Source organism: Juglans regia, chromosome 8 (assembly GCF_001411555.2).
Source record: "Juglans regia cultivar Chandler chromosome 8, Walnut 2.0, whole genome shotgun sequence".
NCBI lineage: Eukaryota > Viridiplantae > Streptophyta > Magnoliopsida > Fagales > Juglandaceae > Juglans > Juglans regia.
Window position 1 is genome coordinate 8,376,958 of NC_049908.1, and position 21,658 is coordinate 8,398,615.

At 36.3% G+C, this 21,658-nt stretch overlaps 1 protein-coding gene across 1 annotated transcript; it reads left to right on the plus strand.

Moving 5' to 3' along the window:
* The first annotated feature begins 366 nt into the window (after positions 1-366).
* Positions 367-1,213, plus strand: LOC118349259 (origin of replication complex subunit 6-like). The gene is made up of 3 exons (XM_035693165.1): positions 367-447; positions 879-941; positions 1,045-1,213. The coding sequence occupies exons 1-3, from the start codon at positions 406-408 to the stop codon at positions 1,162-1,164; spliced, it is 225 nt and encodes a 74-aa protein (XP_035549058.1). The 5' UTR covers positions 367-405; the 3' UTR covers positions 1,165-1,213.
* The last annotated feature ends 20,445 nt before the right edge of the window (positions 1,214-21,658 follow it).

The window sequence follows — 21,658 nt, forward strand, 5'->3', positions numbered from 1 at the left end:
GACAACTTATTGACGTTCATGTAAAAATTCTATTTTTGCAGCCTTAACAACCTGGTTACACTGCCCCACCTCCTCCTCACTCTGAAGATACTTCAATTGATATAAGGCAAGATACTGATTGTGTCTCTTGACTGTGTTTGTTTTAAGTGACTGCCACTTAACAAAGTACCTACAAATGACCGCAATTTTGGAATTACCTGAAAACCTCTCAAACAATCCAGTAGATCCACCACCCTTCTAGGCTTTTCATCAAAATTTATTTACTTTCTTTTGGGAATTATGTCATAGACAATTTTTTTATTTTGCTGTAATATATTGGTGAGAATGGGGCCTAGATTGGATCTGATTGGATTTGTGGTGTTGCAGGAACAACCTGGATGTAAAGGAATTGGCAATTTAGTTTGAATGTGTGAGGCTCATTCCTTTTGTGAAAAAGGGCTTATCTATGTAAGACCCATTTCCGTTTGTTTTGCCCAAGTTTCCAACTTCTCTCTCTTTATGTTCATATGCTATCTCTGTGTTTGAGAAAATTCCTGTAAGTGTGAAGATTGTTGCTTTTGCAATTTGCAATTTGCTAGGTGTTTCAAATGTTAGTGATTACTTTGTACTATTTGATCCAAAATGGTAAAAGTTTATAGTCAATGATCCCTGTATAGTTTTTGTAAATGTTTATATGTGAGTAATTGCTAACATGTTTGCTTTCCAGTTTTAAGGAACGGTTTCTGGCTTCATTGCCAACTTCTCAGCATGCAAGTGCTGACTTCACTCGCCCCTCATTCATGATCCCTCTATCTCTCTCACCATACATAGGCAGGGAAATTAGTTGCCTTCTGTTCTTTTTGAGCAATTTACAAATTTATTTACTGCTTGTTTTACAGCTCAAGGTAGACAAGCTTAAGTTGATTGAGCTCTGTGGGGCATCTGAACCTGAATTCTCTAATGTAAGGGAGCCTTCCCACCATGCACGTTGTTGTGTAGCCCACTATAGTTTTCATTCATTTACTCATCATATTGTTAGACATTGATTATGGTTTACCACTGAAGGTTTCTACTTCCAAGAAGAACTTATGCCACTATGTTTCCGGAGTTGCAAAGGAAAAGAAAGATGCCAGAGATATAAAGGGGAACCGAGGTATGTCTCTTAAGTGGAGGTGGCAGAACTAGACCCTCTGGGATGTGCACGTAGTGGAGGTCAACTCGACCATGTTATAGCTTTTATTAATGCCCTTCTTTTATAATATATTACAGTGTATAATTATTTATAAATTACATAAACATTACATCGTTATTTAATTGACCAAAACATTACGTCCTTATTAATAAAAAAATAGTTCTTAACAAAAAATAAATAAATAAAAATTAAGCAAACGTGCATTGCACGTTACTTTCACCTAGTATATATATATATATATACCTGTATATATATATATATATATATATATATATATAGGAGAAAAAAGATAGGAAAGAGAATTTGAATCAAATAATAATAAAATATTATTATTTTTAATTTTTTTCTTAAAATTATTATTATTTATATATTTTACAATTAGCACCATGTGCTCAAAAATACAAATTTCATATATTTAAATATTACAAATTTCATATATCAAAATGACTAATTTTATCAATAAATATTAATATGTATTAAAAAACACTTTGTATCATCAATTTAATACAAATTTCATATATCAAAATCATTTTAATACAAATTCTACAAAGTTGATTTTAATGGATAAGAGAGAAAAAACATTTAAAATAATGTTTGGAGAGTGAATAGTGCTTCTTCAATCATAACTATGTAAAAATTTAGAAATGCATGTAGATGAATTTAAAGACATATTATTTAAATATAAAGATAAAAATAAAGATAAATAAGCCATTACTAGTACTCTACAGAAATGCTATATGTCTTGAAGGTATGTCTCGAAAATGTGTCCCGAAATCTTTTTTTTTTTTTTTTTACTTAGTGATTAAGAATGTGTTTTTTAATAATGTTGTGAATTTTTTATTTTTTTATAAATTTTTATGATAATTAAAAAAATGCATGAAAAAAAAAAAGAAAAAGATGAAATGTACATTTCAGGACATAAATTCCGGACAAATCTTCGGTAGGTAGTATTACTCAGTACTCTAAGATTCTCCCTTTTATCAATGGTTACTTTTTTTCTATTTTGGGTCTGCCGCCATCTGAAGTACACTAATGAAAGTGGGATTCAGCTTTTCTATAATAATTTAAACTCAAATGCTTGTTATAAATAGAAGAAAGATAAATACAACGTGTATTCCACTACATCAAATGATACACGTGCGTAATGTGTACTTCAAATTAAAATGAATAATTCTGTTTGGATAACAAATTATAGAAACTCCTTAATCTATGAAAGCCCACTACGATTAGATTCATAAAAAAACCTTGGAATTACAAAAACCAGTTTTATCGTGCTGTGAATTCCTTTGAAGATGGTTTCATTTTGGAAATTTATGGTCCTATTTGATATTCAATATTGAAGTCTAATTATCAACATGATTAGAAAGAAGATAAGTAATAATAATCGAAAAATGATACCCTTGCAATGGGCAAGTTTCTGGAATTTTTCCATGGTTCATAGGAGAGATTTTAATATTATTAAGAACAATGATGAAAAGGTGGGTGAAATTATGCAGCTGTTCCGTGTGAAATATGAGTTTAATTATTGTATTCAGGACTGCGGTTTGATCGATCTTCCTTACGAGGGGCAATATTTGTCATGGTGTAATGGAAGGCTAGGGGGGAGACAGATTTGGGGGAGGTTGAATAGAGTTTTGGTGAACACAAAATTTCTTAATTTATTTGGTGATGTGCGTGTGGTGTATCTCCCGAGAACATCTTCAGATCATAGTCCGATCATGGTTTCTTTAGGCCTGGTTTGGTTACACAATACAGATGACATGTTTTCATCTCATTTGTACCATACAATAGTTTTTCCTATTCAAACACACTATATTTCATCTATAAATTTTAAAAACATCCACTTAAATAAACTGTAATGAATAGTGAATACTGACAGTGAACATTGCATGAACAGTACGTGAACAATGAATGAACAGTGAAAACTGACAGTGTGTGAACAATGCATAATAGTGCACTTTTATGTTCTCTAATCAACGATGGGACCCACACATTTTTCAAATCCCAAAAATTAAAAACTATATCATCTCATCTCACTATCCAAACACATATTTTTTTTACAAAATATTTTATCTCATCTTAACTCAAACACTTCACTACTATTCAAAATATCTCATTTCATCTCATTTGAACTGCGTAACCAAATAGGGCCTTAATCCGTGATAGGAGAGTTGTGGCAAGGCCTTTTCGTTTCCTGCGTATGTGGGGCACTCATGAAGGGTTTCTTCCATTAGTGAAGGAGGTGTGGAGCGATAGTGTGGAGAGTTGTCCAATGGTGCGCATTAGTAAGAAATTATAACTTTTGAAAGGAGCTTTGCGGAAATGGAATTTAGAGGTCTTTGTGTGAGATCCCTAATTTTCATATGTTTTTAATTCCTTATTATTTTATTTAAGTGTGTTATTTTATTTATGATAATTTTAATTTATTTTGGTGTGTTTTTATTTTGGACTTTTTTTAACTTGTAATGTTTTTATGGGCTGTGTGTGTATTGTGTGTGTTTTCAATTGGGCCGTGTGTATTAAAATGACCCAGCCCGTGTTTTGATCTAGCATGTGTGTTTAAGTGAACCTAACCTGCGTTTTGAAGCCCAGCCCATATAAGTCTCTTAACCCAACCCTTAGCATGTTAAACGGCGCCGTTATGATCAGGAATCTAGGGCTCCATCACTTTCTCCTTTGCGCCGTGCACTACTTTTCTTCTTCTTTCTTCTTCTTCCTTCGATTTTCTTCTTCCTTCCACTTATACTTCCGTGAGTCACCACCTTCACTTCCACCTCCATCTTCCATGAGTTACTCGGTGTCATTCGATAGTGAACTCCGAGAGGTTGCTATCAAGACGTCGCTCCACTCAGCCACCTCTTTCTCCCGTGAGCAGCTCCCTGTTGACTGGTGGTGGACTTTGTGTTGCGCTGTTAGCCGCCGCGCCACACGTCCGCATGAAATGCCTTCTTTCCTCCACGGCTTACATTGCCGTTTCTCTCTTCATTTACTCGTGAGACACGCAGCCTCGTAGGCCGCCGTGCTTGGCTTATAAATAGACCATGGGTTCTAAAAATAAAGTCTTATATATTCTTCATCTTCCCTCTCTCGTATAAGCTTTTTCATCCTTAGGTGTTTAGTTGTTGTTTTGTGAATTTTGTTGGTGAGTTGTCGTGCTCTATTTTTGTTCAAAAGTTGTGAACTTCAATCGGTTTTGGTAGTTGTTGTCCCAAAATCTTTAAGCTTTTATCGTGTTCACCACCACAAACCACCACACACAGTGTCTTACCTTGGTTGTTTGACCATCCCCGTGAGCCACTTTGAATATCAACTTGTAAAAGTTAGCCAACCTGTGAGATAAAAGCCCTTTTTGGCACTGCTCTGCCGTGAGCTCCGCCATGTACTGCCACCTTGAGCAACACTTCCTTTTGTGCGATCTTCCAGAAAATTTCCATCTTCATGTATGTAATTTTCCAATGCAACCCATAAGTTTTAAATAACGTTGTTATAATTGTCATTTATTTGTAATCTGTTGGTTTGTTGGAATTGGGCCTTGGGCCGTTGAAGTGTTGAGAATTTTAATTGGAGTTGTTGAAATTGGGCCTTGGGTCGGATTTGGAGGATGAGATTACGCGTGTAGTTGTGAAACTGTATATTTGTAAATGGTTGAGATTTTATGTAAATGAGATATTTAATATATCATCCAATAAATTGTTGTCATGCATATTTATTGTCTTAAATAAATTGTGCTATGAAGTCACGTTGTCTGTTTTGAAAATTGAGACTGATTATGTGGGTGCGTGTGTATCACGACCCCAAGTCGAGATGGGGCATTATCTCGGTGGAGCTCCTCTGGTCACTCAGGAGCGTAACAGACTGATATGACGTCTCATGAGTTGTCGCAGGGCGACGACGGGAACGGATGAGACGGTAACACTATCATACCGATTCCATGACCTTTTGGCTGGCAAGGTTAGAGGATGCTTGGCCATGTACGCGCTGGGCGCGGAACTGGGCATCGCTCGTTACGAAGTCTCAAGCACAGACATTACCCGTACTGTGACGATGAGAGCTAGGGCGTGCAGATGGTCGATAGGGGAGACCGTGGTGCATGCATAATAAAATAATAATTATGATTGGGCCAAAATGAGATTTTTGGTGTGAGTTATTAAAAGTGTATTTTTGGAAAAAGAATGTGGTTTTGTTTTCTACATATTTGTCTGTATGGGACGTGTGATTATATTATTGTGTTTTAAATCTCTTAGATATTGTTTTGGTTAATTACTTGCTAAGTTGTCATAATCTGATTGTGGTGTTTTACCCTACGGTTCCCTCTTATGGTGCTGTAGAGTCTGACGCAGAGCCCGAGTATAAACCTGAGGGGCCGACTCCGCCAGAAGCTTAAGTTGCTGATATGTTGTTCAGCATTTTGGGATTTGTTTCCCTTATGTTATTTGTTTTCTTTAAATTTTATGTCGGATGACTGTATAATTCTTGAAAAAATATTTTACTATTTTTGAACAATTCTAGTATTTAATAAAGAAAAACCTTTTTATTTCTCCGTTGCGAATATTATTTTTGTACACTTATTGCATGTTGTACACACTCTGAGCACTGGTCGTTGGGGTGTGTGATCTGTGTGGTCATCATCTCGGTGTCACGAACTCCACAAAAATAACACGTGGGGGTCGAGGGCGCCACACTTTGGTAGAGTGGAAGTGGAATTAAATGCACTTGAAGATTGTATTTCTTGTTTGGAGCAATTTGTTAGTGTAGATTACACTTAACAAAATGAAAGTGATTTATTAAAGTGTAAGCAACAACATTTGCAGTGGTTGCAACATAAGGAAATGTTGGGTTGTCAAAAGTCTTGTGTGTTAAATGGTTAGCGGAAGGGGATTCCAATATGACATTTTTTCATTTTTGATGAGAGTCAAGAAGAAAAATAAGCGGGTAGAACGTATGATGCTTGAAAATGGATAGATGTTGGAATCCTCGGAGGAGGTCCATAATGGTGCTGTGAATTTTTTAAGACATTACTCACATTGTCCAGTGTGGAGTTTAATGAGTCGACGCTATCATTACTGTTGCCCCCAGTTTCAGTGTAGGAAAATGAGGATTTATGAGTTATGACATCGATGGAAGAGGTTAAAGCTGCTCTTTGATCAATTCAGTTAGATAGTAGCCAAGGTTCGAATGAGTTCTCCGTTAGTTTCTTTATACTAGCATGGGATATTGTTAAGCAGGATCTTATGGAGATGGTTACAGAATTTTTTGAGGGGAAGTCTTTTGCGACATTTTTTGGTGCTACAAATTTAGTGCTTTTTCCTAAGGTTGATAAACTTGTGGGATTTAGGCAATTTCGGCCTATTATTTTATGTTTAGTGGTCTAAAAAATCATGGCTAAGATAATGGTTTTTAGATTGGCACGGCTTCTTGATTGTATTATTTCTCTTGAGCATGCGGCATTCATTAGGAGAAGAAGTATTTTTGATAATATGTGTTGATGTTGTAAAAATTGCATAACATGCTGGAAGGAGAGAAAGAGTCATTTCCATCCCACTAGGTCAATTGGGCCTTGATCGGTGTGGTTTGGTGCCCTCGACAGTGTTCCGGTGAAAATAAAGAGAGAGACAGATTTACGTGGTTCGACACTAGGCCTACGTCCACGGGAGTTTGGGGAGAGGACTTTCCACTATAATATATTTGTTTACAGTCACTCATGGTCTCTCACATCTCACTGTACAAAGAAAGCTAAAGATCCATTTGTTGGAGAAGAAAATCTCATTGGTGCGCTCTGTTCCTGGGAAAAAGAAGAAGAGGAAGAAGACTAATTTGAGAGAGAGCCCATTGTTCATCTATCTGAAGGCTTTTTATCTAGCCTGTAGTGATGGGACCAGACCCCTTGGCGTGTGTCAGCTCCCCCCTTTTTCCCATTTCCTCTAACAGCCTTCCATACCTCCTGACCCCTGACAACCCCTCCCTTACTTTCTCTGCTCTGAAGCCCCCGCCACAAGCCTGCTCCACGTCCCCCCTTGTTCCCCATGCCTATCCCTTTGTCTTATCTTCTAATGTGGCCTAGTGGCTGGGCCTTATACTGGGCTTTAACATTTTATTCCTCTACAGAAGCTCGCAATTCTTAAGGGCAACTTGTTCTAACAAAAGTCCTTGAGAATCTTTAGGATAAAATATGCATCACAGGGGAGGATAAAATGGAAAAGTCCATAACAAAAGTCATTAGGATAAAATGAAAAAGTCCTTAACAAAAGTTCTTAAGGGGAGGCAATGTTATGTTGAAAACTGATATTGCCAAAGCTTATGATCGGGTGAATTGACGTTTTTTAATGGAGGTGTTGCGTAGATTGGATTTTTCAGATAAATGGAAAAATCTTATCTTTAATTCTATCTCTTCTCCATTTTCTTTGGTGATGTTGAATGGTTATAATAGGGGTTTTTTTAAGCCTTCTCGTGGGCTTCACCAAGGTGATCCTTTATCATCTTATTTGTTTATTTTGTTAGAGGAAGTGCTTTCTCGGATGTTGCACAAGGAGTTTCAGTTGGGAAGTATAAAGCCTTTCAATACAAATGGGGGAACTATGATTAGCCATTTGTTGCATTTGGATGATCTCTTGATTTTTGCTAATGGTGGTAAAGCCTCTCTTTATTCTTAAGCTTACGGAGGTGATTCACAATTATGAGGAGATGTCTAGTCAGTTGGTAAGCCCGCATAAATCTTCTATGTTTTTGTCCTTTAATATTTCACTTAATAGGAAAAATGATTTGAAATGGATTTATGATTTTGAGGAGGGTGTATGGCCATGCACTTATTTGGGGATTCCATTGCATGTGGGAAGAATGAGAATTCAGATGTTTGATTCTTTGTTGGCAAAAGTTAAAAAAAATTAGCGGGTTGGAAAAGCAAGCTTCTCTCTTTTGGTGGTAAACTTATTTTTATTAAGCATGTTTTGAATAGTATGCTCATTCATATACTTTCAGTATTGTATGTGCCAAAGAAAGTGTTGTCAGCACTTAAAAGGGATTTTCTCTAATTTCTTATAAGGTTATAGCATCGAAAAAAAGAAGAGGAAGTTGATATCTTGGAGGAAGATTTGTTTACCAGTGGAGGAAGGTGGGCTTGAAATTCAGGATCTTTTTGAGGTTCAAAATTCTTTGCTTATGAAATTTGCTTGGAAATTAATTATGGGAGGTTCGTTGTGGTCAAATTTTTTTCCAACAAATATGTGGGCAATGCACACATTGCATCAGATATATCTTTGGGGAGAGGATCTCGTTTCTGGAAATGTGTCATGCAGCTCATGCCTACTGTTTTATATAACTTGAGATGGTTACTCTGGAGTGGTAAGGTGAATTTTTGGCATGATAATTGGTTGGATGATGGGCCATTGGCGGAGGAGATTTCAGTGGTAAGGGATGCTGGGTTGCAAGTGCGGTCTCTGGTGGACGAAACAAGGTGGAATCTCAAGTTATTAATAGCAATTGTTACCGAGAATGTTGTTGAGAAAATAACTCAATTTGGTTTATGCCTGTAGGAAGGAAATGATATTTGTGTCTGGATGCATTCGGTGGAGGGAGTGTTCACAACAAAATCAGCCTGGTAGCTGCTTTGATAGCATGGTACTTTTGTCCATGGTAGAGGTGGTTGTGGCAGGATTTTAAACCAAAGAAAATGTTTTTCATGTGTTCGAGGGCTTGACAGAAAGCATTGCTTATGGATGATGTAATCCGACAACTTGGAACTCTGATTGTTTCAAAGTGTACCTATTGTGTACACTATTGACCGTTTCTCACGGAGGCCGTTCGTGAGAACGAGTCTCCAGCTTTCCTTAATTTTAGGAGCTCTTGAAGTGGTCCACTCTGAATATTCATCACGTTTGTAGAACGTTGGAACTTCTACAACACGTGGGACACATAGCCACCAAAGCTTGATGGAAGCTTCAGCTATAAATACTACGTTTGGTCCTCAGACTCATTTACTCAATCCCCTTCAGTCTTACACCATCTAAATAGAGTAGAGTAGAGTTTGGAAGTGCCAAACATCAGTGAGAAAGCGCAGCAAAACAGTGAGGAACATCAATGTCTGGAGGTACTGTTTCTTTGGCATTAAACTTGTCGATTCTGTTTTAAAGTGTTTATTCTGCATTATAGAATCGCCATTTAGCTTACATTTGGTATCAGAGCCCAGTTTTTATCTCTGTCTTGGTGTTTATAGACCTGCTCTGTTTATCTCTGTTTTTTGGCCGAAAGTTTTAAAAAAATTTAAGTTTTGATTTTTGGTTGCTTTTAATTCGAAAGAAGATTAGAAATCATGTGGAAATAGTTTTTCTAAACTTTCTGTGATTAAAAACATATTTTTTGACGTCAAAATCGTCTTAGAAATCGTGATCTGCAACACTGTCTGGAGGTTGAAGACAACCAAAACGACATGTAGATTAGCTAGCGGGTTTCATTCAGTATGAAGCTAAACGACATGTCGTTTTCAGTTCTAACGAAAACGACATATCATTTAGCCGAAGGCCTTTTATTCAGTATGGCCCTAAAAGACACATAGTTTTCAGTTTTGATGAAAATAACATGTCGTTTAGTTAGGCCACAATCATTCCATAGAGAGAAAAACGATACGTCGTTTATAAGTTTAATAAAAACGACATGTCGTTTATATAGCCTGTTTTTTAAACAATGAGGAAAATGACACGTCATTTTCATTTTTAGAAAAAATGACATGTCGTTTATATGGGTTAGTTTTCAATTAAAAAAAAAAATTCCTCTTTTATAGATGGTTTGGAAAGTGGGTTTTTGGACCCACGTCCTTTGTGCTTATAATTTTCATTTGTTTTAATTATATGCAATTTGGATAATTGTTGTGCAAATTTATCTATTATGCTCTATTTAGTTTGCATGAATTAATTAATTTTGCTCTATATTAATACATGCAATTTTTGGATGAGTATATAGTTAAAGGTATGAAATTAAATGTTATGCATAATATTATAGTTTTGATTATGCAATATTTATGCTTATATTATGAGAATATTTTGTACATAATAATAACATGTTAGTATTAGTTAAAATTATGTAATTCATAATATTAAACTAGTTTTATGCAATTTAATGTCTAGTGATCCATATAATTTTAATTAATTAGAGAATAACCACAACATCTTTAATTAAATAAAATTATATATTATGATTGATTAGGATCATATAAAGAATATTAGACATTAATTGTAATTAATTATACTTAATATAATAAATTTTATCCCACTTGAATTTTTATTATATTTATATTATTAATTAGGATAAAATATCAAGTTATTCATAATTTACCCACATTAATTATGAATTTAGTAAATAAGTTGATAGTTTTTTCATAAAGTTTAATCTAAGATAGAATATATATCAAATTATAATCATAATATACACATAGAATTATGAATTAAATAAATAATTTGATAAAATTCTATCATAAAGAATAATTGAATCTACTAAATTAAAATTTTGACCCGCAAGCATTTTTTATGTCATTAGATTCAATTTTTAAGCATGATTTATATTACTAAAGTAGGAAATTTTATTTAGGCATCAGTTTTAACATAAGCATGTAATCTATAATTTTATGCAGTTGTTCAACCTGTAAATTTCTCTAATATTCGTTATGATATTTTTGAACTGAAGGGAGATAACTATAAGGTCTGAAATGAGAGAGTTCTTCTTCATTTAGGGTGGATGGACATAGACTATGCTATTAGGAAAGACGAACCACCAGCACTCACTGATACCAGCACTGCAGCGGATATCGCGCTTTATGAGCGATGAGAGTGATCTAATCGCCTCAACATGATGTTCATTAAGACTAGAATTTCTGTTGGTATTCGTGGTTCTGTCGATGAGTATGAAAAGGTCCGAAACTTGCTAAAAGCCATTGATGAACAATTTGTCATTTCAGACAAGGTACTAGCAAGGACCCTAATTATGAAGTTCTCATCCTTAAGGCTCACCAGTGTAAGAGGTGTGTGTGAGCACATCATGTAAATGAGGGATAATGTGGGTCAATTGAAGAAACTCGAACTTAAAATGTCGGAGTCATTGCTGGTGCACTACATCCTGAACACCCTTCTGCATCAATATGGACCCTTCAAAATATCATACAACACACATATGGATAAATGATTAATTAATGAACTCATGACCATATGTGTTCAAGAGGAAGGGAGACTGATGATGGAATAGGATGATAGTGCAATGTTGACAACGCGTGGAAAGGGAGAATCTCAAGCCAATCAGAAAGGAAAATGCAAAATACCTCCCCAAGCTGGTATCAAGAAAGATTCCAAGTGTTTCTTCTGTAAAAGAAGGGATACATGAAGAAGGAACGCGCCCAATTTCAGAAATGACTTGTAGACAAAGGTAATCCAATCTCACTTGTTTGTTATGAATCTAATATGATTAATGTCAATATTAACATATGGTGGATTGATTCTGGATCAACAATCCACATTTTGAATTCCTTGGAGGGTTTGCAAAACCTAAGTAAGCCAGTAGGAAGTGAGCAAAGCATCTTATCAGGAAACAAGATGGGCTCGCATGTGGAAGTTATAGGAACTTGCTATTTAATTTTAACTAGTGATTTTGTTTTAAAGTTGGAAAAGATTTTTTATGTTCCAAGTTTCTCTAGAAACTTGATTTCAGTTTCAAGACTTATACCTTTTGATTATTCCTTTAATTTTTCAAATTTATCATTTAGTTTATTTTATAAATCTGATTGTGTTGGAAATGATACTTTGTCTGATGGTCTTTACATCATTAATTTATAAAATAATGCCACTTATAATTCAATGCATGTTCACACTAGCACTAAAATATGTGTTATTAATGAGGATTCCTCTAAATTATGGCATCGGAGATTAGGTCATATCTCCGTAGATAGAATTAAAAGATTTGTAAATGAAGGGGTACTTAATACTCTATATTTTACTATTTTAAGACTTGTGTGGATTACATAAAGGGAAAGCAGACCAACAAGTCAAAACAAGGTACCAATAGGAGTTCAGATATATTAGAGATCATACATACTGATATATGTAGTCCAGACATGGACTCACATGGTCAGAAATACTTCATCTCTTTTATAAATGATTACTCACGATATATATATCTCTACATGCTTCATAACAAGAACGAAGCATTATATGCCTTTAAGATTTTTAAGGCTGAAGTAGAGAAACAATGCGGTAAGCAAATTAAGATCGTGAGATCAGCTAAATGTGGAGAATATTATGGTAGATACACAGAGGATGGACAAGCACCTGTGCCATTTGCAAAGTTTCTTCAAGAGTATGAAATTGTTGTCCAATACACCATGCCTGGTTCACCAGACCAGATTGGTGTAGCAGAAAGAAGAAACTGAACATTATTGGACATGGTGTAGAATATGCTTAGCAGCTCCAATCTTCTTAAATCCTTGTGGACTGATACACTTAAGACGACAATGTATATATTAAACTGAGTTCCAACCAATGCTGTTCCTAAAATGCCATTTGAATTATAGAAATGTTAGAAACCGAGTTTGTGACATATGCGCGTTTGGGGATGCTTGTCTGAGGTGAGAATTTATAATTCACAAGAGAAGAAACTAGACCTAAGGACCATTAGTGGGTATTTCATTAGATATGTTGAAAGTCTAAAGGTTACAGATTTTATTGTCCATCTCATAGTACTAGGATTGTAGAATCAAGAAATATAAAATTTCTTGAAAATGACTTGATCAGTGGGAGCGATCAAACCAGGAACATAGTTTCTGAGAATGATCACTCAGAATCTCAAACTTCCACCTCAAGTGATAGATTGGTTATTGTTTACAGCACCCCTCAAATACAAACAGGTGTTGAACAACCAATCATTGAAGTTTCATAAGCTGCTGACGACATTCCAGTAGATCAGGAAGTTCAAGAGTTGCCAAAAACTTTTGAACAACGGTTGAACCACATATTTCTCAGGAAGATGATGGTACAATATTAAGAAGATCTATTAGAGCAAAAAGATCAGCAATTCCTAATGATTATGTTGTGTATATGCAAGAATCTGACTATAACATTGGAGCCGAAAATGATCCTGAGTTCTTTTGACAGGCCACGAGTTGCAAAAAATCAGAATTATGGTACAACGCCATGAAGGAAGAGATGAATTCTCTGAAGAGCAACGGAGTTTGAGAGTTTGTTGAGTTGCCTAATGGTGTAAAAGTCATTGGATGTAAATGGGTTCAAAGAAAGACTCATTGGGCAACATTAAGGGATACACGACAAGACTCGTTGCTAAGGGATTCACTCAGAAAGAAGGAATCGATTACACAGAGACTTTCTCTCCTGTACCTAAGAAAGATTCGTTGCGCGTTATTTTGGCATTAGTAGCTCATTTTGACTTAGAGTTGCAAAAAATATATGTGAAAACAACATTTCTCAATGGAGATCTAGAGGTCCATATACGGTTTAAAACAAGCATCCCGCCAATGGTATTTGAAATTTCATAATGTAATTTCTTCATTCGATTTTGTAGAAAACGCTATGGATCAATGTATATATCAGAAGATTAGTGGGAGTAAAATCTGTTTTCTTGTTTTATATGTGGATGACATTTTGTTAGCAACCAATGATAAGAGTTTGCTGCATGAGGTGAAACATTTTATCTCTAAAAATTTTGATATGAAGGATATAGGTGAGGCACCTTATGTCATTGGCATTAAGATCCATAGAGACAGATTTCGAGGTATCTTGGGTTTGTCTCAGGAAACCTATATTAATAAAGTTTTAGAGAGATTTCGAATGAAAGATTGTTCACCAAGTGTAGCTCCCATTGTGAGAGATGATAGGTTTAATTTGAACCAATGCCCGAAAAATGACCTTGAAAGGGAACAAATGAAGAACATTCCATATACTTCTGCTGTCGAAAGCCTAATGTATGCTCAGGTCTGTATAAGACTTGACATTGCATTTGCTGTGGGAATATTGGGACGATATCAGAATGATTTAGGTTTAGACCACTAGATAGCTGCAAAGAAAGTAATGAGGTACCTTCAAGGAACCAAAGACCACATGCTAATGTATAGACGAATGGACAATTTGGAAGTAATTGGCTACTCAGATTCTGGCTTTGTTGACTGTATTGATTCACGTAGATCAATATCAGGATACAATTTTTTGATGGTTGGTGGAGCTGTATCATGGAGGAGTGCCAAGCAGACTTTGACTGCCACTTCCACTATGGAAACTGAGTTCGTCTATTGTTTTTAGGCTACTTCATATGGTGTATGGCTTAAGAGTTTCATTTCTAGGCTTAGAATTATGGATTCTATCTCTAGGCCATTGAGAATGTATTGCCACAATTCAACTGCTGTTTTTATGGCTAAGAATAACAAATGTGGGAGTCAAAGTAAACATATCGACATTAAATATTTAGCCATAATGGAACGTGTTAAAGAAAAGAAAGTGGTCATTGAGCACGTCAGCACTGAGCTAATGATCGCTGATCCTTTGACTAAGGGCATGATACCTTTGAAATTCAAGAATCATGTAGTGAATATGAGACTTGGTTCCATTATGTAATTTTTCATTGTATGAACAATGTTATTTTAATGAAATTTTTAATTATTTTGATTTTTTTCTCATATTGATGTGCACCTTAATTTAATTTTGAGAAAATTCATGTGTTGCACCAAGAATAAACATAGGGTTTATTCATTAAGAAATTGTTGCCACATAAATTATAATGTTTAAGAAATAAATACATGGTAATACATGAAAGGTAATACTCGTCATTAGAGGACCTATCGCCATGATTAATGTATTTATTACTTAAATATAGATTATCGATGGATTTAAGATGAAAAGTGTGAACCAAGTGGGAGAATGTTGACCGTTTCTCACGGAGGCCATTCGTGAGAACGAGTCTCCAGCTTCTCTTAATTTTAGGAGTTCTTGAAGTGGTCCACTATGAGTATTCATCACATTCATAGAACATTGGAACTGCTCCATGACAAACTGAACACGTGGGACACATAGCCACCAAATCTTGATGGAAGTTTCGGCTATAAATACTACGTTTGGTCCCTATTTATTCAATCCCCTTCAATCTTACACCATCTAAATAGAGTGGAGTAGAGTTTGGAAGTGCTAAACATCAGTAAGAAAGCGCAGCAAAATAGTGAGGAATATCAATGGCTGGAGGTACTGTTTCTTTGACATTGAACTTGTCGATTCTGTCTTAAAGTGTTTATTCCGCATTATAAAATCGCCATTTAGCTTACATACACCCCCCAAGTTGAGACTTTAAATCATGTTCTTTGAGAGGGGGAGGGAGCGAGAAGAATGTGGAATTATTTTGCTGCCATTTGTGGGGTTCGGTTGCCACAGAATAGGAGCTGAGAAGGGATGATGAATTTGTAGTGGGGTCGTGTAGTTGGGTCATCTCAAGTTGAATGGATTCGTAGAGTCATTTCAATTATTATTTCATGGGCTCTTTAGAGGAGGTCTTGATGTTCAGCTCGGATGGAGGATATAAAATATGATTGGGGAGGGTGATTATTCGTGTTGGTAAAGTAACATTAATTGACATCAATAATAGCTTGCAACAATTATGAAAAATGGGATCTAATTATTTGCTAGTATTGCAGGAATTAAGTTGTCCAATTGTGCCAGTGTGTGCAAAAATGCCAAGGTTGGTTGCGTGGAAGCCATTGGATGTGGGGAGGTTCAAACTGAATGTGGATGGTGGTTCTTGTGAAAATCCAGGGATGTCGAGTGGTGGAGGCATTATTTGGGATTCACAGGGGAGAGTTATGGCTGGTTTTGCTCATTTTTATGGTCAACCGACAAATAAAATTGCGGAGTGTAGAGCTTTACAAGATGGACTATGATTGTGTCGTTCACTTGGTTTGAGAGATTTATTGGTGGAGTCCAACTCAAGTGTGGTGGTGGGATGGTTATCTTCTAGTGTTTGTAAGTATTGGTTTTTATGGGATTTTTGGGAGGAAGTGAATGAACTTGTTTGTTTGCTTAAGGTCCGTTTTTGGCATAATTTTATAGAAGCTAATATGGTGTCGGATTTCTTGGCAAAAGAGGATACTAATGGCAGAATTTCAGATTTTATTAGAGACCACTTTGTTCAAAGACAACTTTGGGGTTTAGTTCATTTGGATAAATTGAATATTCCTTATATTCGACATTGATGTAATCTTTATTTTTTCGGTACGCGAACATTGTAATCATGATTGTTCCTCCACCTCAGTGAATGTTTCAATAATAAGAGGCCTTGACTAGGGGTGATACCCGCCCCTACAGGGCGGGGCCACCCGTCCCCTGCCCCCCACCCCCGCATATGCGACGGTGGGAGATTTTTTCCCAGACCCCGCCCCAGCATGGGCGGGGGTGGGGTCCCCCGTTCGCTGCCCTGGGTGTTGGGGTAGACCCCCACCCTTCCGTACCCCTCGCATCCCCTACTGGGCCTTCGGCCCAATACATTTTTCTGGGCCCTAAATGGCCCAGAATCGGTTTTTGGGCCACTTTGGGCCCATAATTTAGATTAAAAAATATATAAATTTAAAAACAGAAAACAAATAATTTTTTTTGATAAGTAGAAAACAAATAATATATATATAATCATAGATTGAACTATTAAGTAGATATTAAGTTTCAACTATTAATTAATTAAGTAATAATCATCACTAAGGTAGTAAGACACTATGCTAAAATAAATAGTTTACAATTATACAAATTAAGAGAACTAATAAACTATTACACTATTACAAACTCCTCTAAAAAAAATAAATATTACAAATTGTACAATTAACTATTGTAGCAACATTACATTAATTGTAAATTAATAAAATTGATTTTGGGGTGGAGCCATAGCGGTGAGTTTACTGAGTTGTGTCGATTGCTGTGAGACTGAAAATCAAGATCATAAAAGTTAATAAGTTATAAAACCTAAAATATTAATAAGTTAAAAATAAAACAAATTAGAATTAAAAAGTTATAAAGATGAAACAAAATTTTAAATGCAAAAAAAAAATTAGGGGAGAAATTATGCAAACCATGGCAATGGTCGGTCCAATACAAAGTCATATTGTATCGGAGGTAGCCGTAAACGCGGTCTCATGTATCACTATAAGTATTAAATTTGAAATCAAATTAATGAATACCAATTAAATGAAAATAAATAAATTAAAATAAGAAATTAGAAAATAAAATTAAAATAAATACCAGATCCAGACTGATCATCACCCTCCTACTCGACATCGGCTTCCTCATATTTAAGAACATCCGAAACATGAATTGGGGTTCCCTTAATCTAATTCTACGTGCAAATCAAAGCCTCCACAGTGACAGGAGCTAATTAACTCCGAAATGAATCTAATACACGCCCTCCGGTGCTAAAGGCCGACTCTGAGGCTACTGTGCTAACAGGGATGGCCAAAAGTATGCGGGCTATCTCTTCAAGGATGGGATACTTCACGACATTCACCGTCCACCAACTTAATATATCGAAATCTCGTGAAAATGGTAGAATCTTTGCTGCTAAGTATCTGTCTATATTTGACTGAGCCTCTACAGAACTCCGGAGGAAGGAGGTCTGCTCATACCTCTCACCCCACTCCAATCTACGCCTTTTCCCAATCTCGACTTCAGGAAATTGTGAGCCTGAAGCTGAGGGGGTAGATGTAGGTGCCGCAATATTACCACCCCACAGGGTGGAAAACTCATCAAATAATTAGTAAGGGTTTCCCGAACCCTTGCTGCAATAAGCTTCGCCCATACTTGCCCGTACGCAAGGCCTAATCCAAATATCATGCCATCCAACTTATACCTTGAGTCAAAGACGAGAGTTACATATAACAAAATATTAGTCCTAGTTAAATCTCCCCAATACTTGTCGTACTTTGTCCTCATAATCAATGCTATCTCCCGCAGCCTAATGTGACCACCAGCGACCATGTCATCTAATTCTTCTTTTACCCTACATATTTGCTGGCATACAACATTGGATGTAGAGTACAAAGTTCCGGATAGCCTCATGATGACATCGTAAAAAGCCTAAAAAACTCTACAAAAATAGTTACAATTTCTCAATCATCATCTACGGGTTTCCTCAATCCCCCGTGATCATCAAAATATTTAATATATTGGATGTCTTCGTCACCCAATAATGCAAATGCCAGCCTATATTTTTGGGCCACCTCCAACATCAGAAATGTTGAGTTCCATCGTGTAGGTATATCAGTACAAAGGCCCTTATTAGATGTTAGACCCGCAGATCTCGCAGTAACCTTAAATTTCTCCAACCTTGAAGGAGAAGATCTCACCCATCTCACAGCAGTCCTAACCCGAGCAATCGAGTCATGAAGATCCCTTAAACCATCACTGACAATCAGATTCAGAATATGTGCTGCACATCTTACACATGCAGACACTCACCACCCATAAGTGTCTTATTTGCCCCTCTAAGATAAGTTTTCAGATATCCCAATGCAACATCATTAGACGAGGCATTATCAACTGTGACTGTAACAACTCGGGTCAAACCCCACTCTTTTATTGAAGCCTCCAAGGCCTTCCCAATTGTCTCACCCTTATGATCGGTGATTTTACAAAATTTTATAATTTTCTTTTGCAATGTTCAATGGCAATCAATAAATGCATAGTCAAAGATATATAATTAAAATTTTGGATCGATGTCCAAGTGTCAGTGGTGAGACAAACAAATTGATCTGCCAATTGACCCATCAACTTATCCTTTTCAATGTAAAAATGTTTTTTTACATTCTTTGCCACCGTGTGGCGAGATGGAATATTAAACCTTGGTTCCAAGTAGTGAGAATATGCTTGAAACCCTTTCCCGTCAACAATTTGAAAAGGTAGCTCGTCCATTATGACCATACAAGTTAGGTGTCTTCTACACTCATCGGGATCATACTTAGTATACCCCCTCAAAGTTGCACCCCCACTAGTCCCATCCGCCATTTTTTGAAGTCCAATTTCTAGCCTAGATTGGCTTTTCTCTTGTAATGATCTTAATATTGGACTTTTTTTGCATTGCTCTTCTAAGTACACCTTTAATTGTGAGGTGCCGTGTTTCCTATAGTGACATCCATAAATTTTCCCACAATGGTTACACTTGGCTTGGGGGTTACTTGAGTCACCACCCTCTAGTTTGGTGAAATGACTCCAAACTATTGAAGCAGGTTTCTTGCTGGGCTTGGGGGCGGGGCAAGGTGCCGTAGGGCTAGGGGTAGGGGTATGAGTAGGAGTGGTAGGTGTAGGTGTAGGTGTAGGTGTAGGGGTAGGGGTAGGGGTGCCCTCGGCCTGGAAAGGAGAGATCGCACTAGAATCTGCTGGCATATCCATGAACTCAAGCAAACAAGAAATCTGAAATTATAGAAAAGATAACAACTATATAATGAACATAAAAGAAAAGTAGAATAAAAAAAGTATCACTTGACATTCATATATATATATAAATATATATATATTGTGTACTTTGGTTATAAATATAATAAAGTATATTAACAACAAATACACTATATGTGTGTATATAATGAACATAAAAAAAAGTTGGATTAAATATTTACAAATATTCACGTGGAAGATATGTATATGTGTGTATATGAGATAACCTGCACGCCGGTCGGGCTGTTTTAAACAAATAACAGCCCGCGAATAAAATTGTGACACGTAGAGTCACACTGCAAATACCGTGTGGATATCCCGCATCAGAGTTTTTGCATCTCATATGTTTTTCCAAGCCCCCACCATTTTGCCGAGTTCATTCCCTTCGGTCCTTCCCATTTCGCAAACCTTAACCCAGTTTCCCCAATTGCGCAGTACCCCCAATTTTGCGCAGTACCTAATTGCGCAGTACCCCCAATTTCGCACCCCCTCTCGCAGTGCAAACCCTCACCATTTTGCAAGATCCCGTCGCACGGCCTCGCGGCTAACCCTCACTCCTTAACGTCCCTCGACGCCGCGACTCGTGGAATTTCTCTAGTATGCCCTACCCTAACCTAGGTCTCTGGTATGATTTTCTATGCATTTTTTAGGTCTCCTGCAAACTTGGCAACATCTGCTCTCTTGGATTAATGCTATTTTTTGTTTGCATTGTACGTGTTACCTTTCCATTTTTTTTCTCTGGTATGCAGCAGACTAGTGTTTGATCCTATTCCAAAATGTCAAAATGTAGTGATTTAGTTAGTTTTTTTACTTAATCCAGGTACAACTGAAATAGAGTTGTTTACTGATTTTTTCATAATTTTGGCTGAACAAATATTTACTTCAAAATAGAGTAGTATTTTTACAGTTTGGTTTACTATTTTTATGTTCAAATATTTTTTAACGTGACCAAGATTGTTGCACATTGGAGGATTGGTTTGATAAATTGATTGTGTTAGGAAGCGTGTGCTTAGTGCATTTTGAGACAAGGAAGTTTGTATTGCTGCCTGATAAGCTTAACCCATTTTAGAACATCTTTCTTCTGTAAATAGCGTTCCCAAATGATTTTGTGGTGGAAGAAAATATATCAGTTTGGTACAAAAAATTTCCAAGTAACTCCTCATCTAGAGAACCCATTGGAATCCGTTTGTGTAAAGCCTGGTTGGCTTGGTTAAGATAAGCTTTCTGTTTTGGCTGGCCTTCAATATGACTCAAACTTTTAATGTAAGAAGAGATGGTGTTTAATGGCACTAATACTTTTTATAATTTCGTGTTATCAATTGTCAGCATATGTGTTTTTGTTAACATAGCTTCTTACTGATCTGGGGGCTTTCTTTAATAGCATGATTTTCAGTTACTGCTTAGTTTCTTCAATATTATGATAGGGCATGAAGAGTTTGGGTTCTCAGTCCGGGTCAAGTTCTAGGGGTGTAAGATGGGAAGACCAAGGTAGTTTGGAAAGACCACTTTGCTATTGTGGCTGCCAAGCGAAGCTACGGATTTCTGGAAAAGCAAATAGTTTTGGAAGAAGATTTTTTAATTGTCCAAACTATAAGAAGAAAAAACAATGTGACTTCTTTGAGTGGATTGATCTTCAAAGTGAGCAAAACAGCTGCTGTAAGATGGCGTTGGAGTTAGCTGAATGGAGAAACGACAGGATTCTTCATGAACGGCTACGCATAGAAGAATCCAAATTGAAAGCAATGGAGAAGAAATACAACGGAGTTTTGAAGCTGTTAATTTTATCATGGTTATTTTTTATTTTTGTTTGTGGGGTAATTTTTATGAATCAAAATAATTACAATGTATCTCGGTCAGTGTCATGTAACCCGTTGTACTTGTTGTAACACTTTAATGTAGTTACTATTTTCTTTTTGATACTTGGTCCTGTAATTACTTTGTGCTTACTCATGGATGTGATATCAGTTGTCCTTGTACTACCGAATTGAATTTCAGCTTAACATGTTCATTCGCTTTCAATCTTATTTTAATAGGAATGAGACAGGTCTTTTTT

Coding starts and splice junctions, on each gene's coding strand:
- LOC118349259 (XM_035693165.1), top strand. CDS start 406: ATGTGTGAGGCTCATTCCTTTTGTGAAAAAGGGCTTATCTAT. Junction 448..878: donor GTGAAAAAGGGCTTATCTAT/GTAAGACCCATT, acceptor CTTGTTTTACAG/CTCAAGGTAGACAAGCTTAA. Junction 942..1,044: donor CTGAACCTGAATTCTCTAAT/GTAAGGGAGCCT, acceptor TTACCACTGAAG/GTTTCTACTTCCAAGAAGAA.